The sequence below is a fragment of the Onthophagus taurus genome, chromosome 7, assembly GCF_036711975.1.
Source record: "Onthophagus taurus isolate NC chromosome 7, IU_Otau_3.0, whole genome shotgun sequence".
Lineage (NCBI taxonomy): Eukaryota > Metazoa > Arthropoda > Insecta > Coleoptera > Scarabaeidae > Onthophagus > Onthophagus taurus.
The window spans coordinates 40,578,773-40,602,712 of record NC_091972.1 but is presented as its reverse complement, the minus strand read 5'-3'; the positions used below and the strand labels follow the sequence as shown (position 1 = coordinate 40,602,712).

The 23,940-nt window shown below is 31.3% G+C and overlaps 1 protein-coding gene across 2 annotated transcripts in view; it reads left to right on the top strand.

Annotated features, from left to right (window-relative positions):
- Positions 1–20,763, top strand: part of LOC111420003 (E3 ubiquitin-protein ligase pellino) — a 37,884-nt gene extending 17,121 nt beyond the window's left edge. For both annotated transcript variants that reach the window (XM_071197212.1, XM_071197213.1), the window contains exons 2-9: positions 4,128–4,226; positions 4,297–4,528; positions 4,604–4,798; positions 4,886–5,077; positions 5,129–5,227; positions 5,392–5,607; positions 9,927–10,042; positions 19,429–20,763. In XM_071197212.1, the coding sequence (XP_071053313.1) occupies positions 4,128–4,226; positions 4,297–4,528; positions 4,604–4,798; positions 4,886–5,077; positions 5,129–5,227; positions 5,392–5,607; positions 9,927–10,042; positions 19,429–19,555 (1,276 nt within the window). In that variant the 3' untranslated portion in view covers positions 19,556–20,763. The remainder of the gene's footprint in view (positions 1–4,127; positions 4,227–4,296; positions 4,529–4,603; positions 4,799–4,885; positions 5,078–5,128; positions 5,228–5,391; positions 5,608–9,926; positions 10,043–19,428) is intronic.
- Positions 20,764–23,940: the final 3,177 nt, after the last annotated feature.

The following is a 23,940-nucleotide window of genomic DNA, read 5'->3' as shown; positions in this document are numbered from 1 at the left end:
TTCTTGATAAATAAGATCCACAATTATGTGTTAAGTAATCTTTGACTGCCAATTTTTTGGTTAAGGCGCACGTTGGCGCAAGATTTCTTTCTTATGCTATGTACACCATACCTTCAGCAATAAAAAAATGTTAGCTACAATTGTTCGATTTTGTTCGCTCGCAAGATATTTAATTTAAAAGATTGAATGGTCAAAAAATATATGTATTTATTGACGTCAATAGAAATGGTTGTAATTTTTTTCAACAAACATCTTTTGAAATTTGGAAAGGCGTAAAATGAAGACCTTTCTGTACTTTATAAGAAACCAACGACACAATATTTTCAAGTAGTGATATACCATCTTTTTTGTTTTCTAAAGTTGTGTCGTTTTCTAAAAAATGTCCTTATACAAAATAAGGTAATTGTAATAGCAATTTATTTCGCGCAGTAGCTATTATAAAACACCAAAGACTTCATCAACTTCACTAAGAGTCTATTAATAGTTAAAATATATGTAACATTTAAAAAAACAACACTATAAAATTTTTTTTTCAATTGATTTTCGATCGGGTTTTGAGTGTTTTCGGACCACTGTACGCCGCCAGAAACCAACCCCTTAAAAATCTTAAATGGAAAGGGGTGTCAAGTGATGCCTCATTTTAAAGGTCTTTTAAGGTACTACATGTTAGTATTTATTTTTTTTTAAATTGATCGATTCGTTTTCGAAATTTTTGCGAAAATCTTTGTTTTGTATTTCCCGCTTTAATTAATATTAAAAACTTTAATCACCTTCTTAAAAGCAAGAATAAGTAATCTTTTATTATTAATTTATAAAATTAAATTACCATGTTCGTTTTTACAACGACCATTAAAACCTTTATTATTTCGGAGCAATCCGAAATCTTTGATATTTAGGTTATTTTAACAATGATATACCTACGTTGGCTAGCTTGCCTGGCGTCTGTCAGAGATATTTAGAAAAAACGATTTCTGTTTCATTTTTCTTTTCTTTTAGGTTTATTTGGTTATTACTTAAACAACTTTTAACTGCTTGAAACGTTCTATTTTATTTTCAGTTATTTAATTATGTACAAAAACTTTTTGCAGAGAAAATCAACTTAATAATTGTTCAAAGTGTTGTCCGTTATTAGCTAAACAATGGTACAACCGTTGTTCAAAACTACGGCGCACATTTTCAAAAACTTCCCTTTGAATTCCACGGCAAGCTGCAGTAATTCTCTGACGAAGTTCTTCTAAATTTTGAGGTTGAGGGGTAAATACAACAGACTTTAAATGACCTCATAAAAAAAGTCTAATGGCGTCAAATCTGGTGATCCATCTGTTTGGAAACGTATTATCTAACCACTGTCGTACTGGGAGAACATAGTCTTGTTGAAAATGTAATTCATTCTCATCAAGTAAGGCATTTTCTTCTCTATCCAACTGATTCTCGAGAGCTTCCGTAATTAGTGGATTGATAGTATTTTCTAACATATTCAAGTACACTTCGCCGTTTAAATTTCCATCGATAAACACTGGACCAATCACTTGGTCTCCCAAAATGCCAGCCCATACATTAACTTTTTCAGGATATTGTGTATGCTCTTCTACAGTCAGATGAGGGTTTTCATTACTCCAATATCTGCAGTTATGTTTATTTACAAATCCTTTTAAAGAAAAAGTGCATTCATCACTAAAGCAGATATTTTTCACAAAAACGTTGTTATTATTAATAATAGTGGTCACTTCTTCACAAAACTGTATTCTCCTGTCAAAATCGTCTTCAGTTAGCTCTTGATGTATTTTCAATTTATAAGGATGGAATTTGTGACGTTTTACAACTTTATGAACAGAACCCAAGGATATACCAGTTGCACGAGATACCTGACGCAATGAAGTATTGGGGTTGATACCGAAATGACCCAACACTTCCAGTTGAGCGGTTTCATTCAAAACTCTCGACTCATTATGTTTTATGTTGGCAACGGACCCAGTCTGAGTGAATTTCTTCATGATCTGGATGCCTTTCATTAAAAACTGCGGCAGTTCGTCGAGCACATTCATTTTGGGATCCATACATTAATACAATTTCAATCCTTTCCTGCAAACTGTAAACCATTATTGCTGTTTTATTTAAATAACTTTGTTAAGTGGATAACACAAAGTTGTTTAAGTAATAACCAAATTGCACTTTTATTTTATTCTTTTCTCGCACTGTGAGCCTGCCTATAACTCGCTTATAGAAAGAGAAAAATGTCGTCCCTTTTTTTCCTTTTTTTGGCCATTCGAGTCAAGAGTAATTTTCATACAGGTTTAATGTAAAATACTTTCAATAAAATTTAGTTTAATTCATAATTATACGTGTTTAGTTTTTTTAAATATTTCCGATTGGTCCGAAATATAAAGGTTTAATGGTCGTTGTAAAAACAAACATGGTAATTTAATTTTATAAATTAATAATAAAAGATTACTTATTCTTGCTTTTAAGAAGGTGATTAAAGTTTTTAATATTAATTAAAGCGGAAAATTTCGAAAACGAATCGATCAATTTAAAAAAAATAAATACTAACATGTAGTACCTTAAAAGACCTTTAAAATGAGGTATCACTTGACACCCCTTTCCATTTAAGATTTTTAAGGGGTTGGTTTCTGGCGGCGGGGGGTTGAAGTGAGTGAGTCAATTTTTGCATAAAAAGTTGTCCCCCTTGGTTTTATTCTTTACCTATTTCAGCGATTTTCTTTTTAAACTTCTGGATTTACAGAAATTGAGGTGGAAAGTTTTGAAATGAACACCCTCCTGTATGGTAATCGCCTTATTAGTGAAGTTAATATGCGTCAATTTCGATTCGTTGATTTTAAGGTTCGACTTCTTAGTGCAGATGGCAACATTGTTAAGAACAGATTGCAGTTTTCTAGTTGAGTTTTTCACGGCGTCTCCCACTGTCATGATTGCTGTGTCATCGGCGAAACTGATTATTGTGCGGTATAGTCTTCCACATGATCAGTTTTTATGACTCTCCGTCCCTTTACCCAAGCAACTGAAGTTGTCCACTACTTCGAAATTGTAGTCTCTAATAGTAACAGTGATAGTAAACACGATAGTTTTGTTCCAATAAGCGCTCCAACTCATTGTGTACTCGTCAAATGTTGTGTTTATCTCTTATTAGACCTGCGGTATATTCGTGGTAACGATTTTTTGGAAGTATAGTTTCCATTGCTTCATGATCTTCTTTTTTTTTTCTTAGCGGGTTTTCATCATCCCATTAACATTATTTCTTTTATATCCTTTTTTGAAGAAGTTAATGTTTCTGTACGCCTCGCGAATATATTTTCTTTTGTCTTACAATAGTATCCTTTTAGTTACCCTTCTAGAGTTCTTGTAAGTTATTTTCTTAAAAATGAATAACAAAAAAATCAAAATCAAGGCGAGCAATTAAAAATCAAATTAAATTTAAACTAAAAAAAGCGAAATTCAAATATCATTATAAAAAAAATATATAATACAATAAAGTATACAATATAATTATAAAATAATATCGATAAGACTAAATCTTTCGATAAATATTGTATTTAAGTTCATAATTGTGAGTAAAAAAGTTTCAGATTTTCACATTTCGTAACTATACTGTATAAGAATAAATGTATTCGAGAAAAGTGCAATTATGCGTTTCAATAAATAATTAATCTTTAATATACAATCAACGTCAATGACAAGTAGCTAAAAATAAACAAACCTTGGAACATTATTAATAACTCATCCTTTTTGGAAATAATTTTAATTAAAATAAACGCCGACTGTTTTTATGAAAGCCAATTGCATAAGTAATAGTGGCTAGATTTATCTATAACAATAAAATAATATCTTAAAGTTAACAGTAACACAATTTTAAAGCAAGTGTTACTGGTTAAGTATAAAAAACAATTCGTATAATTTGGTAAATAATTCGCCGATTAGTAAATGTTTAGTAAATTATTTTTAAAGAAGTTACACGTCGATTGTTGGGTCGATAGAAGAGTATTGGTTAAGAATGAGGTCTTGCGACCGTGATACCAAAGTTGAGAGATTTGGAACGAAATATTTTCCGCATTGCGTACAATTTAGCATTGTATTGAATTTTAGTAATAAACCAATTAATTTTTTTTCAGGTCGGATGGTACCGAATCTCCAATTCTTGAAGAAAAAGAGACCGGAAACACCGAAAAACCAAAGCAGTTAGTTAAATATGGAGAATTAGTTATATTAGGGTACGTTCAGTAAATTTGTTTTCGATTAAATTTTACTTCTGCTGGACTTAAAGTACATTTCTTAAAACAGTTATAATGGATTTCTTCCAAACGGCGATAGAGGCAGAAAGCGAAGCAAATTCGTTTTGTATAAAAGACAAAAAGCGAACGGAGTAAAACGTTCAAAGCACTACATTGTTAGAACACCTCATTCATCTCAAGCGATTTTGGACGCACAACAACATTCTATTTCGTATACGCTGACCAGAAATCAAGCTGTTATAGTGGAGTATACGCCTGATGAAGAAACCGACATGTTTCAAGTAAGTTACGACAAAAAGCAAAGTTAAAATTTTTATTTTACATGTCTCTAAGCAATGGTGTATTGTTTGTTTTAGATTGGTAGATCTTCTGAAACCCCAATCGATTTTGTCGTAATGGATACGATTCCTGGCGATAAAACCGGGGAGAATAAGGTGACTCAAAGCACGATATCGCGGTTCGCATGCCGGATATTGGCCGATAGAAACAATCCGAAAATAGCTAGGATATACGCTGCAGGTTTTGATACGTCGAGAAATATTTTTTTAGGGGTAAATTAAAAATTTATGATTTAGAATTTCATTTGTATTTGTTTTAATTACAACTTACCCTATTTAATTTTTTGAATTTTCAAAAAGGAAAAAGCGACAAAATGGCATGATAATGGCTGTGAAATCGATGGTTTAACAACGAACGGCGTTTTAATAATGCACCCGAAAGGATTATTTTGTGGTGGTGAAGCCGAGTGTGGTTGTTGGATTGAAACGTCCGTTGGCGGCGGGGTTTATTCGTTAAGAGAATCAAGATCGGCACAAAAAAAGGGACAAATGGTTAGTTAAAAAGTATGGTTGACCTTTTAAACATTTTATTTTCTTGTTTAGATGAAAGATCAATCGAATATTTTACAAGATGGCACTTTAATAGATTTATGTGGTGCTACGTTGTTATGGAGATCAGCTGATGGTTTGGAAAAGTCCCCTGTAAGTTAACTAAATCTATTTCAATTCGTTTAATCGATTCGTCACGTCTTAAAAAAATACAATTAGTATAAAACGCAATGAAATAAAGACTGTGGAACGAATTCGATGGAAAGTTTGATCATCATTTCTTATTGCCTTTGTTTTTTTTTTTTTATTTATGGTAGAGTAAACGTGATTTAGAAAAAGCTGTAGACGAAATAAACGCAGGAAGACCGCAATGTCCCGTTGGGCTTAATACTTTAGTTATTCCAAGAAAAGTGACAGGAAATGAAAATCAACAACAACCTTACGTATACTTAAATTGCGGCCATGTTCAAGGTCATCATGATTGGGGACAGGAGAAAGATTCTGGCGCTCGGAAATGTCCTATTTGTATGAAGGTAAATGATATACAGGTGTATCTGAATGACTGCAACAAACTTCAAGGGGTGATTCTTTAGTGAATTTTAAGGGTACTTTCATATGAGTGGGTCAGAAGTAAAGTGAACCAAGTCCACTTAAGTTCTTTTCGAGAAAACGGACCGTTTGATTTCGATCCATTTACCAATTTTTTGTAATAGGCAACGAAATTTTTAAAGTTGATATTTTTTATAAATAAGTATCTACACTATTGTTACTTAGGTGTTATTTAAAAGAAACTTCATTATTTTAGCTATACAACTGGTTAAAAGAAAGAAATGTGGACTTAGTTTACTTTTACTCTGATTTTTTTTTTACCGCAATTCGATCAAGTCCAACTATTAATACGGTGTGAAAAAGTAATGACAATTTCTTTTATAGAAACATTTTTCTTAAGGAAAATGTAAGAAAAGTAGTACAGTTTAGAATTAACCTCACAAAAGAAGAAACAACAATTTTATTCATAACGTATGTGCTCCTCTGGAATTTCACTCGATCTAGTATTCGTTTGAACAGGTAATGACTTATAAAAGTTGTGGTAGATTGGAGGTATGAAAGGAAGTAATGAAATCATATCTTTTTTCTTAATATCAGTTATACGGCGCCTAGCGTTGTAGAGCGGTTTTTGATCTATTGATGCCAACGAAGAAAGATTTCTACCATTTTTGTTGTTTCTTTTTATGTTAATTTCTTTGAATGGAAGTAAGTTATCAGCTGTGTCCTTATAAAATATTGAAAATGGGTGTCCTCTTTTGAACTGAAGTCGTTGAATCTTCAACCAATTTACAGGTTCTTTGTTGGTATTTATTTTTCTATTAGTAATGTGCTCTAATAAATCTTTGGTTGACAAAAAATCATTGAATTTAAGCTCAGTGACCTTATATGGCGTTTTCTTTCTTGAGCTTTTAATTATTTTAATCCAGTCATCTGGCCATAAAGCATTCATAAAGCGTTATTTGGCAGATAGGAATGCCCAGATATCATGAATATCACATTAATTGTCTTGGCTGCAGTAGACGCTTCATTGCACAGCTTCAGTAATTGCACTGATAAATTAATATTTCGATTTTGCCCTCCGCAAGTGTCGCAGTATAAAGTTATTTCAGTACAATTTTTAGCGTTATTTTTTAAATGCTTGTAAAGCACTGTAGATATTTCTTGCGAACCCCTGCCTCCCTCTGTTTCATTCCATACAAACATTTCAGGTGGTCCGGAATTAATTGGATGAACACCGCAATTATACATGTACAAATTTCGTTTATAATAAGCGACGGACGTGGTTAGTTTTGGAAATGCTAGAGCCTTCTGCAAGTCAAATGTACAAGCATAATAATTTTCTGAAACTTGTGAAGCCTCATTCTTCAACTCATTTCTAATTTTTTCTGCTTGAGACAAATGCATTTTTCTTTCAGTCTCTATTTTTGTTATAATAGATAGATCCTTTTCTGAAGCCAAAGCAATATTCCATTGGTCACATTTCTTGCATGTGTCTTTGTAGGGTATTTTAAAATGCAAATTATACTTTGTAGTGAAAACATTATAGTAATATTTTTCCTTACATGGAATTTTTTCTTCTAATTGATATTTGTCTACATACAACTCGTACATTTTCTTTATTGACAATTCGGAATTTAAATATTTCCTATTAGGATTGTGATGACGTGTGTAGTGGCTGGTAAATGCAGGGAATGACTCAATATGTGATCGGATTTCAGTTTGATCAATTTTGTTACTTGACGGATGCCTCCCACGTGAATCCAATACAGCATGTTTTGTTAAGCACCTGTACACCCTACCCCAACTGAGGTTTATGGTATTCAAAAAATATTTCTTACAAACTAAAGTACTTTTATCTTTTAGATCGAGATAATATTCAAAAGTACGTGACTGAAAGCCTCTACTTCCATCCCTAATACGAAATCTTTGTGGTACTTTGATCTTTATAGCGCCTCGTAGAAATGTATTTTGCTTTGAATAATAATCTTTAAGCTTCCAAAATGAAGTGAAAAACATTTCGCGCTGCTCTTCTGTCACTTTATCTTTACATTTCGCTGGACACTTGCAATCATACTTCTGTTTAAATTGTTTTGCCGGTATGGATTTACCTTTACGCATAGTGTAGGCTTGACCACTATTTCTGAGTAACTTATTAACATTTTGTTTCCAAGAATCTTCATCTCTTTCTCGCTTACGACCTATTTGCTTATATCTTTTCTTTCTACTGGTACTAGTGCAAGTAGAAGGTACATCATCAACAGCACTATTACATTCTTCTATATCTAACAGCGAAACTGACGAAATAACAGTTGATACTGTTTCTTTATTATTATTATTACAAAAATCTAAAATAGTATCTATAGTAGTTTTATTATGTTGGAGACGTGTGTATTACACAGTCAAATTTCGTTATAACGCTCCCGTTCATAAGTTTTCACGGTTTTAAACGCTCTTATTCTGTGATCCCGGACCCAAATGATGATTTTCCACACAAAACTAATTCGTTATAACTTATAACGCTCCGAATTCCCGGTTATAATGCTTCGATGGAGATAATTGGAGATATTTGTTACCGTCTCTTTTTGAAAATAAACATATCTGTTGTGGTTTTCGGATTTTACAAAAGTAAACTTTTTGTTTAAACGGATAGAAATTTAAAAGTAACTCTTTTTCTTATGTCCTTAGAAGAGTGTTATAACGAATTTTTACTGTTTATGTACATACCATGGTCAGAAAGACTTAAGTCTTCGAATTCTTTATTACAATCTGTGTTCAAATCCATCACTAAATTAACCACACAAGAAATTCACATGAAGATTGCAATGACAGATTATAAAAAGAGCTGTCAGCGACAGTTGAGAGTTCTGACTTAGCCCACTTTATCACAGAATCTTAAGCTACTTAGACTTGGTTCATTTTTTCAATGAAAAATGGTGCAAATCATTCAGTATTAAAGTGAACTAGCGTACATTATTGGTAACCTGATGAACTAAGTATTGAATAAGTCAGCACATAAAATTATAACTATTCAAACGGACCTAAGTATACTCTTAACTAAATTTTAGAAAAAAATAGACTTGGTTCACTTTCCTTCTGACCCACTCATATATGAACCATGGGCGACTTCGGCCTCCCTGGGGAGCTACGCCCCTCCAAAAATAGCGGAAAATTTTGGTTTAATTACTTTTTCTCAAAAACCATAAACGCTAGGAAAATGAAATTTGGGGAATATGTTTAACTCATAATAGGGCACGTTTTGACCCTATTTGTACTTTCAATCTACCCTTCTAAATTACTAAACGTAACCACCCCCGTTCAATTTATGCCTAGATTTTTTTTATGAAGATGATAAATACATTGGAAAAATTTCAGTTAGATAGATAAAACTATTCTAAAACTTTTTTGTCTCTCTGATGTTCTTCTAAAAATTAATAATTTCTGAGAAAAGAAAATAATTAAGCAAACACTAACTGTTAAGCTGTAGGGTTGTTAATCGAAAGTTGGAATGAATTTTTAATGAAAAAATCTTAGTAGGCTTTGCAATCTTTGTCAGAAATATTTTTGACGTTTAAATGTCAGTGGTTTTCTTACTTTATTATTGTTTTATTTAAAATTTTGAAACGTCGAGTGAACGAGCGTAAATGCGATAGAACTTTATTCAAAAATTAATTTTAAAAACAATAATAATAGTAAGAAAAACTGACATTTAAACGTCAAAAATATTTCTGACAAAGATTGCAAAGCCTACTAAGATTTTTTCATTCAAAATTCATTCCAACTTTTGATCGACAACCCCGTTGTTTAACGGGCAGTGTTTGCTTTACTATTTTTTTTCTCAAAAATTAGTCGTTTTTCGAAAAATTTCAGAGAGACAAAAAAGTTTTAGAATACTTTCATCTATCTATGTAAAATTTTTCTAATGTATTTATCATCTGCATAAAAAAAATTTTCGCAAAAATGCAAAGGGGGTGGTTACGTTCAGTAGTTTAGAAGGGTAGGTTGAACGTACAAATAGGGTCAAAACGTGCCCTATTATGAGTTAAACATATTCCCCAAATTTCATTTTCCTAGCGTTTATGGTTTTTGAGAAAAAAAAAATAAACCAAAATTTTCCGCCATTTTTGGAGGGGTGTAGCTCCTTAGGGGCGCCGAAGTCGTCCATGGTTCATATATCAAAGTAGCCTTAAAATTCACTAAAGAATCACCCCTTGAAGTTTGTTGCAGTCATTCAGATACCTGTATAATTTAAGAAATAATTAATTTTAGACTTTCATGATGTTAATTAACTGTTTGATATTTATAGAGAGGACCGGTTGTTAAAGTGTGTATGGGTTTAGAACCGGCATTTTACGTTGATTCAGGGCCTCCAACCTTCGCTTTTAATCCATGTGGTCATATGGGTACAGAAAAAACTGTCAAGTAAGTATACGTTATTACAATAATTATTTTGTTAAGTAATGAAATGAAGTACAAAACGTAGTAAAGTTTTATCTGTTGATCCTTCATCGAATAAAGTAAAAAAGTACAAGTGTGTATATCATAGCAAAGTTTTTGAAATAAAATTTTTAGTCAACAAAATTATATTTAATTCCTTACACATTGTTATCTCGCACAAACTATTTTCACTACACAGAAAGAAAAGATTGGGTATATTTAACTAAACATTGGGCATAATTATCTAGAATTTGTGGTTAAAAATTAGCCTAACAATGTTATTAGTTGATGTAGATATTTTCAAATAGTTGATTTTACTTTGTCGAATATTTAGAAGATTTGTTGATAATATACTTGAAAGAACTAATGTTCTAGTGGTGACTGTTTCTAATTATGTATTCATTTGATCTACATCTTTAGATAGATTGACTAAAATAGAATGAATGATTTATCTTAAATGTAGTAAAGCCAAAAGAAATGGATTAGCTATTATCACAATTCCTTTAGATGAATTATCTAATAATTTATTGTTGATATGTCTAAATAAGTAGTAATTCCAATTACATTTATATATATGTTTCTGCTAGGTTTTTTAGTTATGTTACCTAAATTATATAGATAAATCTTTACATAATATTAAATAATATTACTAGAATTAGTAGATATATTTTCTACTATACATTAGGTATAAGTACTATTGTTGCTGTCATTTTAGGTATAAATAAAAGAAATGAAAACTGTATTTAAATGATTTATTTAATAAAATAAATACAGGAAATATAAATAAATAAATAAAATTGTTACATTTACATACATTAAAATGTTACATATTGTTCTTTCCACTGAAACAAACATTTTCTAAATTTTATTCGTTGTCCAAATTTATCAGCAGGTATTAGATTGTCAATATCGGATATGGTCAATTCTTTAAAAACCTCAATATCAATCTTTTTAGCTATAAATAAATCACGAATTTAAACATTTCTAATCTGTTGTTAACCAGTTTACAGGTTGTCTTATAAAAATACCAAGCGGTATCGTTTCTTTGTTAATTTCATTCAAATACACATACTTATCTGATATTCGTTATGGAAAATTCGTATACAATCATCAAACTACCGACTTTATTGGATAACTCAACCAATCTTGTGAACTAATTTTACTAATGGGTAAATAGATAATCGAACTAATTTTTAGATAAATGATCTATTTGAAATAAACTCAAATCCGTAAATGATATTTTTATGTAGGTTTAACAAGTTAAATAATATTCATAATCAGATAGTAATTATAATAAGAAAAAAAATGCTTGGATTGGTTTTTATAAACAACCTGCATAAGGGTACGAACACGTAGAACGCTGATTCGTGCTTTTTGTAAGCGCTTGTGTGCCAGCGCAAGTAATCCAGATAATTCCTTATGGCCTGCGTATGTCTGGAGATAAAGCTATATTATACTGGCTTGATGCATTTTATCAACCAGCGCGAACCAGCGTTCTACGTGTTCGTACCATACTATATATTATATTATAATGAAATTCGTTTAAACAGAAATATTACTCTGATGATCTACCGACTTTAACTAATAATTAATTTTACTTACCTAAAAAATCATCAATTAGGTCACCTAATCCCCATTCCACAAGCAATGAACTAACAACGTCTTCTTGCACGACCGCTTCATTAACTATTTGATCTGCCATTATAAATATGTATAAAATGTGGACGCACACTACCTCGTATTTCGCAGTTTCAATTGTAACTGAGCCAATCCGAACACTTCGTTGTGAACACGTGTTGAACACGTCAGAACACGTCAGAACACGACTAGAACACTGTAGCCGTAAAGGAAAACATTGGGCAAGCATTCTTAAAATCTAACTAGTTTAGGCACATGATACAAAGATTAGTTATCTTTTCAATTCATTATTAGATATTTAATACGAAAATACAACTACTACATTAGACAACATTAGGTAATTTTACCATGTCAATAACGAATGGTCTATATTTCTATTTATACGTAAATTTAACTACTTTCTTTGTTTATTTATGCCAGACTACTTTAGTAATCAAACTTCTGTAATCAGTTTTTAGCCTCCTATAAGCAATATTTAATCTCTTCCAGGCAGTATCTAGTCTCGTACAAGCAGTATTAGTTTCTACAACCAATAGGTTGTTTTCTGCAAACAGTATTTCATATTTTGTAAGCACTTTTTAGTTTCCTGCAAACAGTATCTAGTCTTCTGCAAGCATTATTAACTTCTGCGAGCAATATATCGTCTCCTGCAAGCAGTATCTGGTCCCATACAAGCAGTATTAACTTCTGCAACCAGTAGGTAGTCTTCTGCAAACAGTATTTAATCTTCTGTAACCAGTATTTAACTTGCTACAAGCCACTTTTAGTCTTTTAGGAAGGAAATTGTAAAATTGGTCAATTTAAGTGACACGGTTTTAATTAAAACTCTATTTTAACTGAAAAAAATTTGCTTTTCTGCTAAAAAAATATTTTAAATCAAATCGTTTTGCGAAATAGGTAAAGTTTGTCTTCTACAAACTTGTATAATCAGTTTTTAGTCTTCTGCAAGCAATATTTAATCAAATCGTTTTACTTTAGTTGTTTCTACAAACAACGAAATCTTTAGTTAATACCTCTAGAATAATTGTAAAACTAGCTAATTTGATTTCATCTAATTTGAAGTTGCAATAACATCTTATATATTTAGGTAAATTTAGATAAAATAACGAATTTTTCGGCAACTAATCATAGTTAGTTAAACTTTCCATTTCATTTTTCTCTGTGTACACTGCACTACAACAACTCAAACGGTTTGGTTCTTTGAAGTTTGCATACTGTGAAGAAATCTTTGTTCTGAATTTCTTCTATCATTGTAGCAAAGCGCAATGTTTCTTAATAACTTGTTTTGGAACCTTTCTTATAATATTGATATTACATTCTTTAGTGGAACTCCAGGACTTTACAAGTTTCTAAGTCCTGGAAAATTTTTCCTACGGTTCGGCTATACTTAATGATTCGCTATGTTAACGTTTTGTTCGTTGTTTATCATCTCATAATTCGACGTTGTGCCTGAAGAAGGGATATGTTTACCCCGAAACATGTTGTACTGATTTAATTAATTATTAAAACCATTTTTTTCCCCGTTTTATTTAATACTGCAATAACATATAGGTACATTTGTGTCTTTATGATGAGTCAATGCATTAGGTGGTTGTGTAGGTATACAGGGTAATTCAAATTCGACCCCCACCATTGGGATCTCAGAAACCATAAGAGATGCAGAAATGGTTAAATGGGGGCAAAGTTGCGTATCTTAGAGCTCATCATCTTTCAACAAAGTTTTTAGATCTAGCTGTTTTAGTTTTTAAAATATGGTCGAAAAACAAAAAAATAACTTTTTCGTTTTTTGAATCTGAAAAAACATTCTTAAGGCAACTTTTGATGAAAAATGTCATGACACAACTAGAAATTTTCTCCGACGTTTCGTTTTCGTGAAACTATCATCAGGTTTATTTTTTCTTATGAACACCACATTTGATTTTCACACCAAAAAATAGGATAATTAATTCTGATTTTAATGATATGTCACACAATGTATTTCATTTTAAAAAACATTGAAATATTCAAAAAAAAGAATAAACCCGATGATAGTTTTACGAAAACCAAACGTCGGAGAAAATTTCTAGTTGTGTCATGACTTTTTTCATAAAAAGTTGCCTTAAGAATGTTTTTTCAGATTCATGAAAAAACGAAACATAAAGGATTTGTAGGCAAAAAACGAAAAAGTCATTTTTTTTTGTTTTTTGGCCATATTTTAAAAACTAAAACGGCTAGATCCAAAAACTTTGTTGAAAAATGATGAGCTCTAAGATACGCAACTTTGCCCCCATTTAACCATTTCTGCATCTCTTATGGTTTCTGAGATCCCAGTGGTGGGGGTCGAATTTGAATTACCCTTTAGACTCATTTTTATATTTTTCTAATTTTTCTTAGCCAAGATGTAAATTGGTTTAAAATTGTTTTATTTGCAGGATTTCTGGTTTGCTACCGTCAAATTCGTAATCTTGTATGTTTCAAAGTTTAATTGGATACTTAGTGTCTGCTGTTTTTCTTGTCTAAACTCTGGTGTTCTTGTCTAAGTAACTCGTGGGATGTCAACCATCTGTTTTTCAGCTTCCTTATCAAGTTGCTCTGCATTTTTTAGAGTAATATTTAGCCGAATTTTGTTAGATAGTTCTTCTTTAAACTAGCTCCAGTCAGGATACTTATTAGTAAATGCTTTACTACTTAATGTAAGTATTACCAAGGAGCGATCGACTGCCAGATCTAGCCCTTCTACATGTACAAGATTTGAAGTGATAAGTTCACTAATAACGAAATATAGTGTATTTTTCAGTTGAGTGAAACTCGCATCTTTCTTGTATAGCGACTTTATATAATTCTCTACCTTTTGTTGTTATAAGTTTTGTATTTTCTTCGTTCTTTTTAGTATGTTTGATGTTGGATGTAGTCGTCTGCCCATAACACTGATTTATCTTGTTTGTTTATCCTCGAAAGAGAACCAATTGCTTTTGCTGTCTGTCATGTAAGAACTGTGTCAGTTTTCTATATTGCTCCCTCTGTTCTACGTTAACTTCGATATTCCCGGAATTCAGCAACGTAGTTCTATATTGGACTTGAGCTGTATTCAACAGGAAGCGTATTTTTGCATAATCTTTTACTTGACTTATTATTACTGGCGGAGGGACTGGTATTTTTTGTTCTTTAACTGCCCAGTTTCCTTCGAATTAGTAAAACTTGCCAAGGTTGCAAGGCTGTTTAGAATTAAGATAAGATTAAAACAAAACCGTCTTTGTATAAACTTCTTCCTTGCGTTTTTAATTTATTTAAATATCCTCTTTATTTAAATTGTAGAAACATTAAACAAAACTGAAAATAAATGGTATAGTAGAAACCACGAGAGCTGGCAGTGACTTGACGTTTAAAAATGGTATGAATCAAGATATGGACGTACGACTTAGATTATTTCACCACATACATTTAAATGTATGTTAGGTTAGTAATGGAGGTTATATGTCAAACATTGTCAAATTTCGGAGAGGTTAAGCAGCGAAAAATCGTTAATATTAATTTATAATAAAATTTATGTAATTATTTATTTATATCAAATACTTTACAAGGTTATTTACAGGTCGCAAGGGATTAACCCTTTGTGTCCCGACGGTACTTTAAAGTACCGGTAATTTTAAACACTCATTTTAAACTGCAGTTATCTATTCGGCGCATTTAGAGCTGTCTGTACTTTCTACTATAGAAGTGTATACAAGAAATAATCTGTATAAAAAACGTCGCAATCCGCACTGTAGGATTTTTAGGTACACTTTAAACTTATTCATCCAGATGTGAGGTTAGAAGTTTAGTGAAAAGTGGTGCTGTTGAATTTTGTTGTTCAAGAAGGTATTTCTTTGATAAATAAGAAGGTTATTAGGTGTGATTATTACAGATCATTTTAAAAAGAAAACATTGAGCTTAAATTTAAAATAAGTCTCATTCCTTAATTTCAATAAACATGGTTTCTAAGAATTTTTAAATTAGCATCTTTTTTGACTCTTTTAAATGTAAGTGTTGTTTCAACATTTTTTTTCTTTTATTTTTCCAATCCAACCCAACAATTATTATACATCATTTTAAAGAGAAAGCTTTGAGCTTTAATTTAAAATAAGTTTAATTCCTTAATTTCAATAAATACGGCTTCCAGGAATTTTTAAATTAGCATCTTTTTTGACACTTTTAGGTTATACGAAAATGTAAGTTTTGTTTCAACATTTTTTTTCTCTATATTTTTCCAATCCAACCCAACAATTATTATACATTATTTTAAAGAGAAAGCTTTGAGCTTTAATTTAAAATAAGTTTAATTCCTTAATTTCAATAAATACGGCTTCCAGGAATTTTTAAATTAGCATCTTTTTTGACACTTTTAGGTTATACGAAAATGTAAGTTTTGTTTCAACATTTTTTTTCTCTATATTTTTCCAATCCAACCCAACAATTATTATACATTATTTTAAAGAGAAAGCTTTGAGCTTTAATTTAAAATAAGTTTAATTCCTTAATTTCAATAAATACGGCTTCCAGGAATTTTTAAATTAGCATCTTTTTTGACACTCTTAAGTTATACGAAAATGTAAGTTTTATTTCAACTTTTTTTTCTCTATATTTTTCCAATCCAACCCAACAATTATTATACATCATTTTAAAGAGAAAGCTTTGAGCTTTAATTTAAAATAAGTTTAATTCCTTAATTTCAATAAATACGGCTTCCAGGAATTTTTAAATTAGCATCTTTTTTGACACTTTTAGGTTATATGAAAATGTAAGTTTTGTTTCAACATTTTTTTTCTCTATATTTTTCCAATCCAACCTAACAATTATTATACATCATTTTAAAGAGAAAGCTTTGAGCTTTAATTTAAAATAAGTTTCATTCCTTAATTTCAATAAATACGGCTTCCAGAAATTTTTAAAATAGCATCTTTTTTGACACTCTTAGGTTATACGAAAATGTAAGTTTTGTTTCAACATGTTTTTTGTCAATATTTTTCCAATCCAACCCAACAATTATTATACATCATTTTAAAAAGAAAGCTTTGAGCTTTAATTTAGAATAAGTCTCATTCTTTAATTTCAATAAATACGGCTTCCAGGAATTTTTAAATTAGCATCTTTTTTGGCACTTTTAGGTTATACGAAAATATAAGTTTTGTTTCAACATTTTTTTTCTCTATATTTTTCGAATCCAACCCAACAATTATTATCATTTTAAAGAGAAAGCTTTGAGCTTTAATTTAAAATAAGTTTAATTCCTTAATTTCAATAAACACGGCTTTCAGGAATTTTTAAATTAGCATCTTTTTTGACACTTTTAGGTTATAGGAAAATGTAAGTTTTGTTTCAACATTTTTTTTCTCTATATTTTTCCAATCCAACCCAACAATTATTATACATTATTTTAAAGAGAAAGCTTTGAGCTTTAATTTAAAATAAGTTTAATTCCTTAATTTCAATAAATACGGCTTCCAGGAATTTTTAAATTAGCATCTTTTTTGACACTCTTAAGTTATACGAAAATGTAAGTTTTATTTCAACTTTTTTTTCTCTATATTTTTCCAATCCAACCCAACAATTATTATACATCATTTTAAAGAGAAAGCTTTGAGCTTTAATTTAAAATAAGTTTAATTCCTTAATTTCAATAAATACGGCTTCCAGGAATTTTTAAATTAGCATCTTTTTTGACACTTTTAGGTTATATGAAAATGTAAGTTTTGTTTCAACATTTTTTTTCTCTATATTTTTCCAATCCAACCTAACAATTATTATACATCATTTTAAAGAGAAAGCTTTGAGCTTTAATTTAAAATAAGTTTCATTCCTTAATTTCAATAAATACGGCTTCCAGGAATTTTTAAATTAGCATCTTTTTTGGCACTTTTAGGTTATACGAAAATATAAGTTTTGTTTCAACATTTTTTTTCTCTATATTTTTCCAATCCAACCCAACAATTATTATACATCATTTTAAAGAGAAAGCTTTGAGCTTTAATATAGAATAAGTCTCATTCCTTAATTTCAATAAATACGGCTTCCAGAAATTTTTAAAATAGCATCTTTTTTGGCACTCTTAGGTTATACGAAAATGTAAGTTTTGTTTCAACATGTTTTTTGTCAATATTTTTCCAATCCAACCCAACAATTATTATACATCATTTTAAAAAGAAAGCTTTGAGCTTTAATTTAGAATAAGTCTCATTCTTTAATTTCAATAAATACGGCTTCCAGGAATTTTTAAATTTGCATCTTTTTTGACACTTTTAGGTTATACGAAAATGTAAGTTTTGTTTCAACATTTTTTTCTCTATATTTTTCCAATCCAACCCAACAATTATTATACATCATTTTAAAAAGAAAGCTATGAGCTTTAATTTAGAATAAGTCTCATTCTTTAATTTCAATAAATACGGCTTCCAGGAATTTTTAAATTAGCATCTTTTTTGGCACTCTTAGGTTGTACGAAAATGTAAGTTTTGTTTCAACATGTTTTTTGTCAATATTTTTCCAATCCAACCCAACAATTATTATACATCATTTTAAAAAGAAAGCTTTGAGCTTTAATTTAAAATAAGTTTCATTCCTTAATTTCAATAAATACGGCTTCCAGGAATTTTTAAATTAGCATCTTTTTTGGCACTCTTAGGTTATACGAAAATGTAAGTTTTGTTTCAACATGTTTTTTGTCAATATTTTTCCAATCCAACCCAACAATTATTATACATCATTTTAAAAAGAAAGCTTTGAGCTTTAATTTAAAATAAGTTTCATTCCTTAATTTCAATAAATACGGCTTCCAGGAATTTTTAAATTAGCATCTTTTTTGGCACTCTTAGGTTATACGAAAATGTAAGTTTTGTTTCAACATGTTTTTTGTCAATATTTTTCCAATCCAACCCAACAATTATTATACATCATTTTAAAAAGAAATCTTTGAGCTTTAATTTAGAATAAGTCTCATTCTTTAATTTCAATAAATACGGCTTCCAGGAATTTTTAAATTAGCATCTTTTTTGACACTTTTAGGTTATACGAAAATGTTAGTTTTAACACAATACTCTTTTTCTCAATATTTTTTTAATTCAACCCATCGATTGTTATACATCGATTTAAACAGAAAGCTTCAAGCTTCAATTTAAAATAAGTTTTATTTCTTAATTTCAATAAACACGGTTTCCAGGAATTTTTGAGTTAGCATCTTTTTTGACACTTAGACTATGCGAAAATAGGGGGATTGCATATTTTGCTAAAATTTTATTCCAAAGGCCTTTACTGAGTGTATTTTGATACCGTTTTAATTCTGTCTGATTCTGTCACAAAGTTTCAAAATGTTTGACTTCTTGGGACACAAAGGGTTAAGTAAGTTTTATTTAAACAGTGGTTCATAATTTATTCATTAATTATTAATTTATTTCATTTTCGGCTTGTGAAAACACCAACAGATTCATGACAACGCTCACAAGACATTTAGATTTCAGGTTATAATTATAGAGTTACATCCCTTAGAAGAACAGAGGTACTTTTTCGACGTGGCCATTTGAATTGTACAACAGACATATTAAACTAATGCTATCTCTTTCTAACACACATTACTCTCTAACGGTTTGTGAATTTGAATTTACTACGTAAGGCATTTGTAACAGCAGAAAACGATGATTTACTGGCAGCTCTCGTGGCGTCTACTATACACTGTTTACTTTATATACGTGATGGACTTTAATATATATTTTATTTTGTTTTAGATATTGGGCAAATACAACCATACCTCATGGAACTAACGATTTTCATTCGATTTGTCCATTCTGCGCGTGCCCTTTAGATGGTTCTCCTGGTTACGTTAAGCTTATTTTCCAAGATAATGTTGATTAATAGGATCAAATTTAATTTAATTGATGATTATGTTAAGTAAAACACGAAAACGCTATGATAAACAGAAAAAAAAAACAAAACGTATTTAATATTTAAAGTGTGAATCTTTGTTGTTTTTTTTATTAAACAATAAACATAACAAGCTTTATTTATGTCTGCTTAGATATATAGAAATAGATGAATAAGGTAATTTTTAAGAAATTTGTAGTAAAAAAAGGAATTCTTATTTTTTTGTTGTGGTAATTTGTAATTATTGTAAATAAAAAAGCACCTCTCTAATTTGAAATAACGGTACATAAATGACAAAATAATAATCGAAAATTACTGAAAGTGTTCACAATTAAAACTAAAAATTGAGGGATGTTAATGATTTATTTCTGTGAACAAAAGGTGTACGGCTTTTTTAAATAATGAAAAACATGCTTGAAGACTGGTTAGATTATAGCTTTTATAAAAAAATCGGTATTAAAATTGATATGTTTTTTTTTTTCGTTTATTATGTTGATTTTACTATTTATCTCAAGAAAAAAAAAAAGGAAAAAATCGAATGAAACTGCCATTTTATTGTTTTATAATTTTATTTCGTTTAAACGTGCTTTATAAAAAAATGGTAATAAAACTACAAAAAAAATTAATAATTTTATTCGAAAAAACGAATTCTTTCGATTTAGTGTTGAGATATATTTAAATTGTAAACGAAACACCCAGTAAAATGTAAATAGTGTGTATAAAAACGTGTTAATTAACCAATCAAGTTAAATAAACACGTAAATTATTAACACGTTAAATTATTATCATTATACTATGTTAAAGAAAGACGTTGAAAAAAATCATAATTAGAGTTAATATTAACGGACAATTTGGTTTTTATATGTCGTTTTTGATTTGATGGTACACATAAATATTGGTAGAAGGAAATAATTGAAATTGTAATCTTACAGTTGATTTGAATTATGTTTGGGTTTCCGACTAAATGAAAGAAAAAAAATGGAAAAACTAATTCTGTCCGCCCAAACGATCCATACAGAAAAAAGTGTGTACATAGTGTAGTATATAAACAATACGAAACGAACGTGACAAAAAAAAATAATACGAAAAAATGTAATCGATAGTTGATAAAAGAAATTGTAACCAATTCCACTGAAGAATTTTATCTGTGCCTGGAAATACACTAAATAATAAAGAAAAATCAAAAAGGAAATGCGAAATTAATCTCTTTTATTCTTTACTTTTCCAAAGATTTCCAACAGTTTCCTTATTTGCTTCTTTCGTCAAAATTATAACCATGCTTGCAAAATAAATGTCTTAAAAATTGCTTCATTGGTACCTTTTGGGGACAAAGTCTTCTTCTCAAGGGTATTTGAAAGAGGATATAAAGACTTCTTATGCCAAGACTGATGAGATGTGGATGGGTTTCGAAAGGAAGTCCAGGAACAAAGACAGCGATAGAATCAACTCTAGAAAAGCTTTCTATCATATATATACTATCTCCTATATCGCTGACTAAGGTAGCAAAAGAGTGTAAACACTAGAGTGCAGATATATATATATCTGTCTCTGTCGTGCCCCCGTCTACATAAGAGACATGCGTGAACACGTGGTGAGTACGCTTTTATCTTATTGGACGGTGAATTAAAAATTAATAGCAGCTGATGACCTTGATGTTTATAAAACACCAAATAAATGTTTGACATAAACATAACCTAAAATCTAAATATTTAGTTATGTATATTATAGGTTTCATGTAACTCCCCAACATACCAGCTGGCTAAACATCTTGCAAAGATTCTGTCCCCCTTTACAGGTAACACGGAATCGTATGTCAGGGATTCTACACATTTTGTGGAATCGGTAAAAGGTGTAAAGCTGGATGCTGGGGATATGTTGGTAAGTTTCGATGTGGAATCTCTTTTTACTAAGGTACCAGTTAAGGATGCTGTAGAGGGTCTTCGCCGAAAACTCATTCCGGAGGGTTTACCAGGTTACGTGCCAGATCTGGTGGAGTATTGCTTATCGTCGACGTATTTTAGCTGGAAAGGAGAATTTTACGAGCAGTTCGAAGGTGCAGCCATGGGATCTCCACTATCGCCAGTTATAGCTAATTTCTACATGGAATTATTCGAAGAGGACGCTTTGAAGAAGAGCCAGTGGAAACTAAAACTATGGCTCCGATATGTGGATGACACGTTTGTGATATGGCAACATGGTCAAAAACGGCTCCAAGAGTTCTTGGATCACTTGAACTCTCAACATCCTATGATTAAGTTCACCATGGAAACAGAAACTGCCAAAAAACTACCTTTCCTAGATGTGTTGGTCACCAGGACGACAAATGGAGATATAGAACTTGGTGTATACCGAAAGAAGACCCATACCAACAGGTATTTACATGCATGTTCACATCATCATCCCCAACAGAAGAGGTCCGTGATCCGTACATTATTTCAGCGAGCAGCGAGACTATGTGAAGGAGAGAAGTTGAAGAAGGAGCAACACTTTCTACGAGGCGTGCTGCAGAAGAATGGATACACTTCGAGCGACATCAACCAGGCCATCAAGCAGCGAAAGCAGAAAGAGGACACGGTAAGTACAAAACCACTTGGATTTATCTGTCTTCCCTATGTTTCAGATGTAACGGAACGAATTGCTAGGCACCTCAAGAAGAACGACATCGTAGTGCGGTACGGCACGGTCAGCAAAATTCGGAACACACTCCCGATAGCCAAGGACAAACTAACTCCATTAAAAGGAGCGGGAGTCTATCGACTATCGTGTAGTTGTGGGAAGGTTTATGTTGGCCAAACTGGACGCAACGTCGAGTGCCGCATCAAAGAGCATGAGAGGGATGTAAGGCTGAAGAAGATCCAGCAGTCGGCGGTTGCGGAACATTGCCATGCAGAGGGGCATCGAATAGACTTCGAACAAACAAAGGTGCTGGCTAGGGACAACAGATACTACCAAAGACTGACAAGAGAAGCCATAGAGATTCACCGACATAAAAATTATGTCAACAGAGAGGATGGCTGGGAGCTTAGCAGAACATGGAAGATGGTGGTGAACACGAAGACCTCTTCCCGCCTCACACCGGACGCGACGCAATTAATTATTAATTAGTTTGTAATTAGCGTTAACTGACTATTAATTAGTTTTTCCGACTTATATATAGTTACCGATTTTTTGATCTCGTTACTTCGAACCAGTTTCGGAAGAAGGTTGCAACATGGCATCCGAAACGTCAAACCTTTTATTAAAAGACGCACAGCAAAACCCCAAAGTTTCTAGTGTTAGTTCTAGTTTTAGTTCTAATCTTAGTTTAATTATTATTTGTTAAGAAAGTGAAGAAAATTTGTTAAAAGTAAAGAATATAATGTTTAATGAACAACCTACATAAAGTTGATATTTAAAGCAATATTCAACGTCAATTTCACACAAAAGTACATATATTCTAATTTATTTGATGCATCTACGATAATTTATAATTAAAGTCAACTATCTACAATAATTGCATTTCAAAGCTGCATAAAATACGCGCGAAACACTTCAAACTCTTTAAAATTTAGGATTCGCGCAAGCGCCTTCGCGACATGGGGGCACGACAAAGACAAAACATATATCATTCCGTCTGCTTTTGATGGAAACGCTCGCCACTCATTGCTTAGATAGGGAGTCAGCGATATAGGAGATAGTATATATATGCTTTCTATAGTCGAGTCGACAAAGCGGAGATTTTTAAACTTTGCCAATAGACATTCAGGATATAAAGAGAAATAAATACATCAAAACTAGAGACCGTTTAGAGACCTAAATACTCTAAACGATGACATAAACAGCAGATGGTATGAATACTATAGGGAACTAATGAACGAAGAGTGCCCAAGCACAGAGTTGAAACCTCTACCGCCAGTCGAAACGACAAAATGGAGGCGGCTGTGGAATCATTTGCAGAAAATGTTATGAAATAAAATGTTACGATGGTCGAGAGGAGTGACAAGGTTAGATAGGAACCGGAAGGAATAGTTAGCGTCAGTTTCAAGGTGGCTCCTATGACTACGAATCTTACAGACAGTTGCCTGAGATGGTGCGGGTGCGGTATGCGCAGAGTCAAACATAATGTTGTAAGTAAAAGCGCTAAGTCTCCCGGAAAACATAAGAGGAAGGGGCACCCTTTTCTGAGTGCGGGAAGTTAGCCCCCCATTTTTTGATTTTTAAATTTTTTATTGTTCTAGATTGTTCTAGAGTTGTTCTACATTGTTCCAAAGCGGCAAATTGAAAAAATAAAAACTCCACGAGAAAACCGAAAAAACAGGGTTTTTGACTAGCCCCCCATTTTTGGAAAAATGAAATTTTCTTTGTTGTTCTGGGTTGTTCTAGTTGTTCTAGTAATT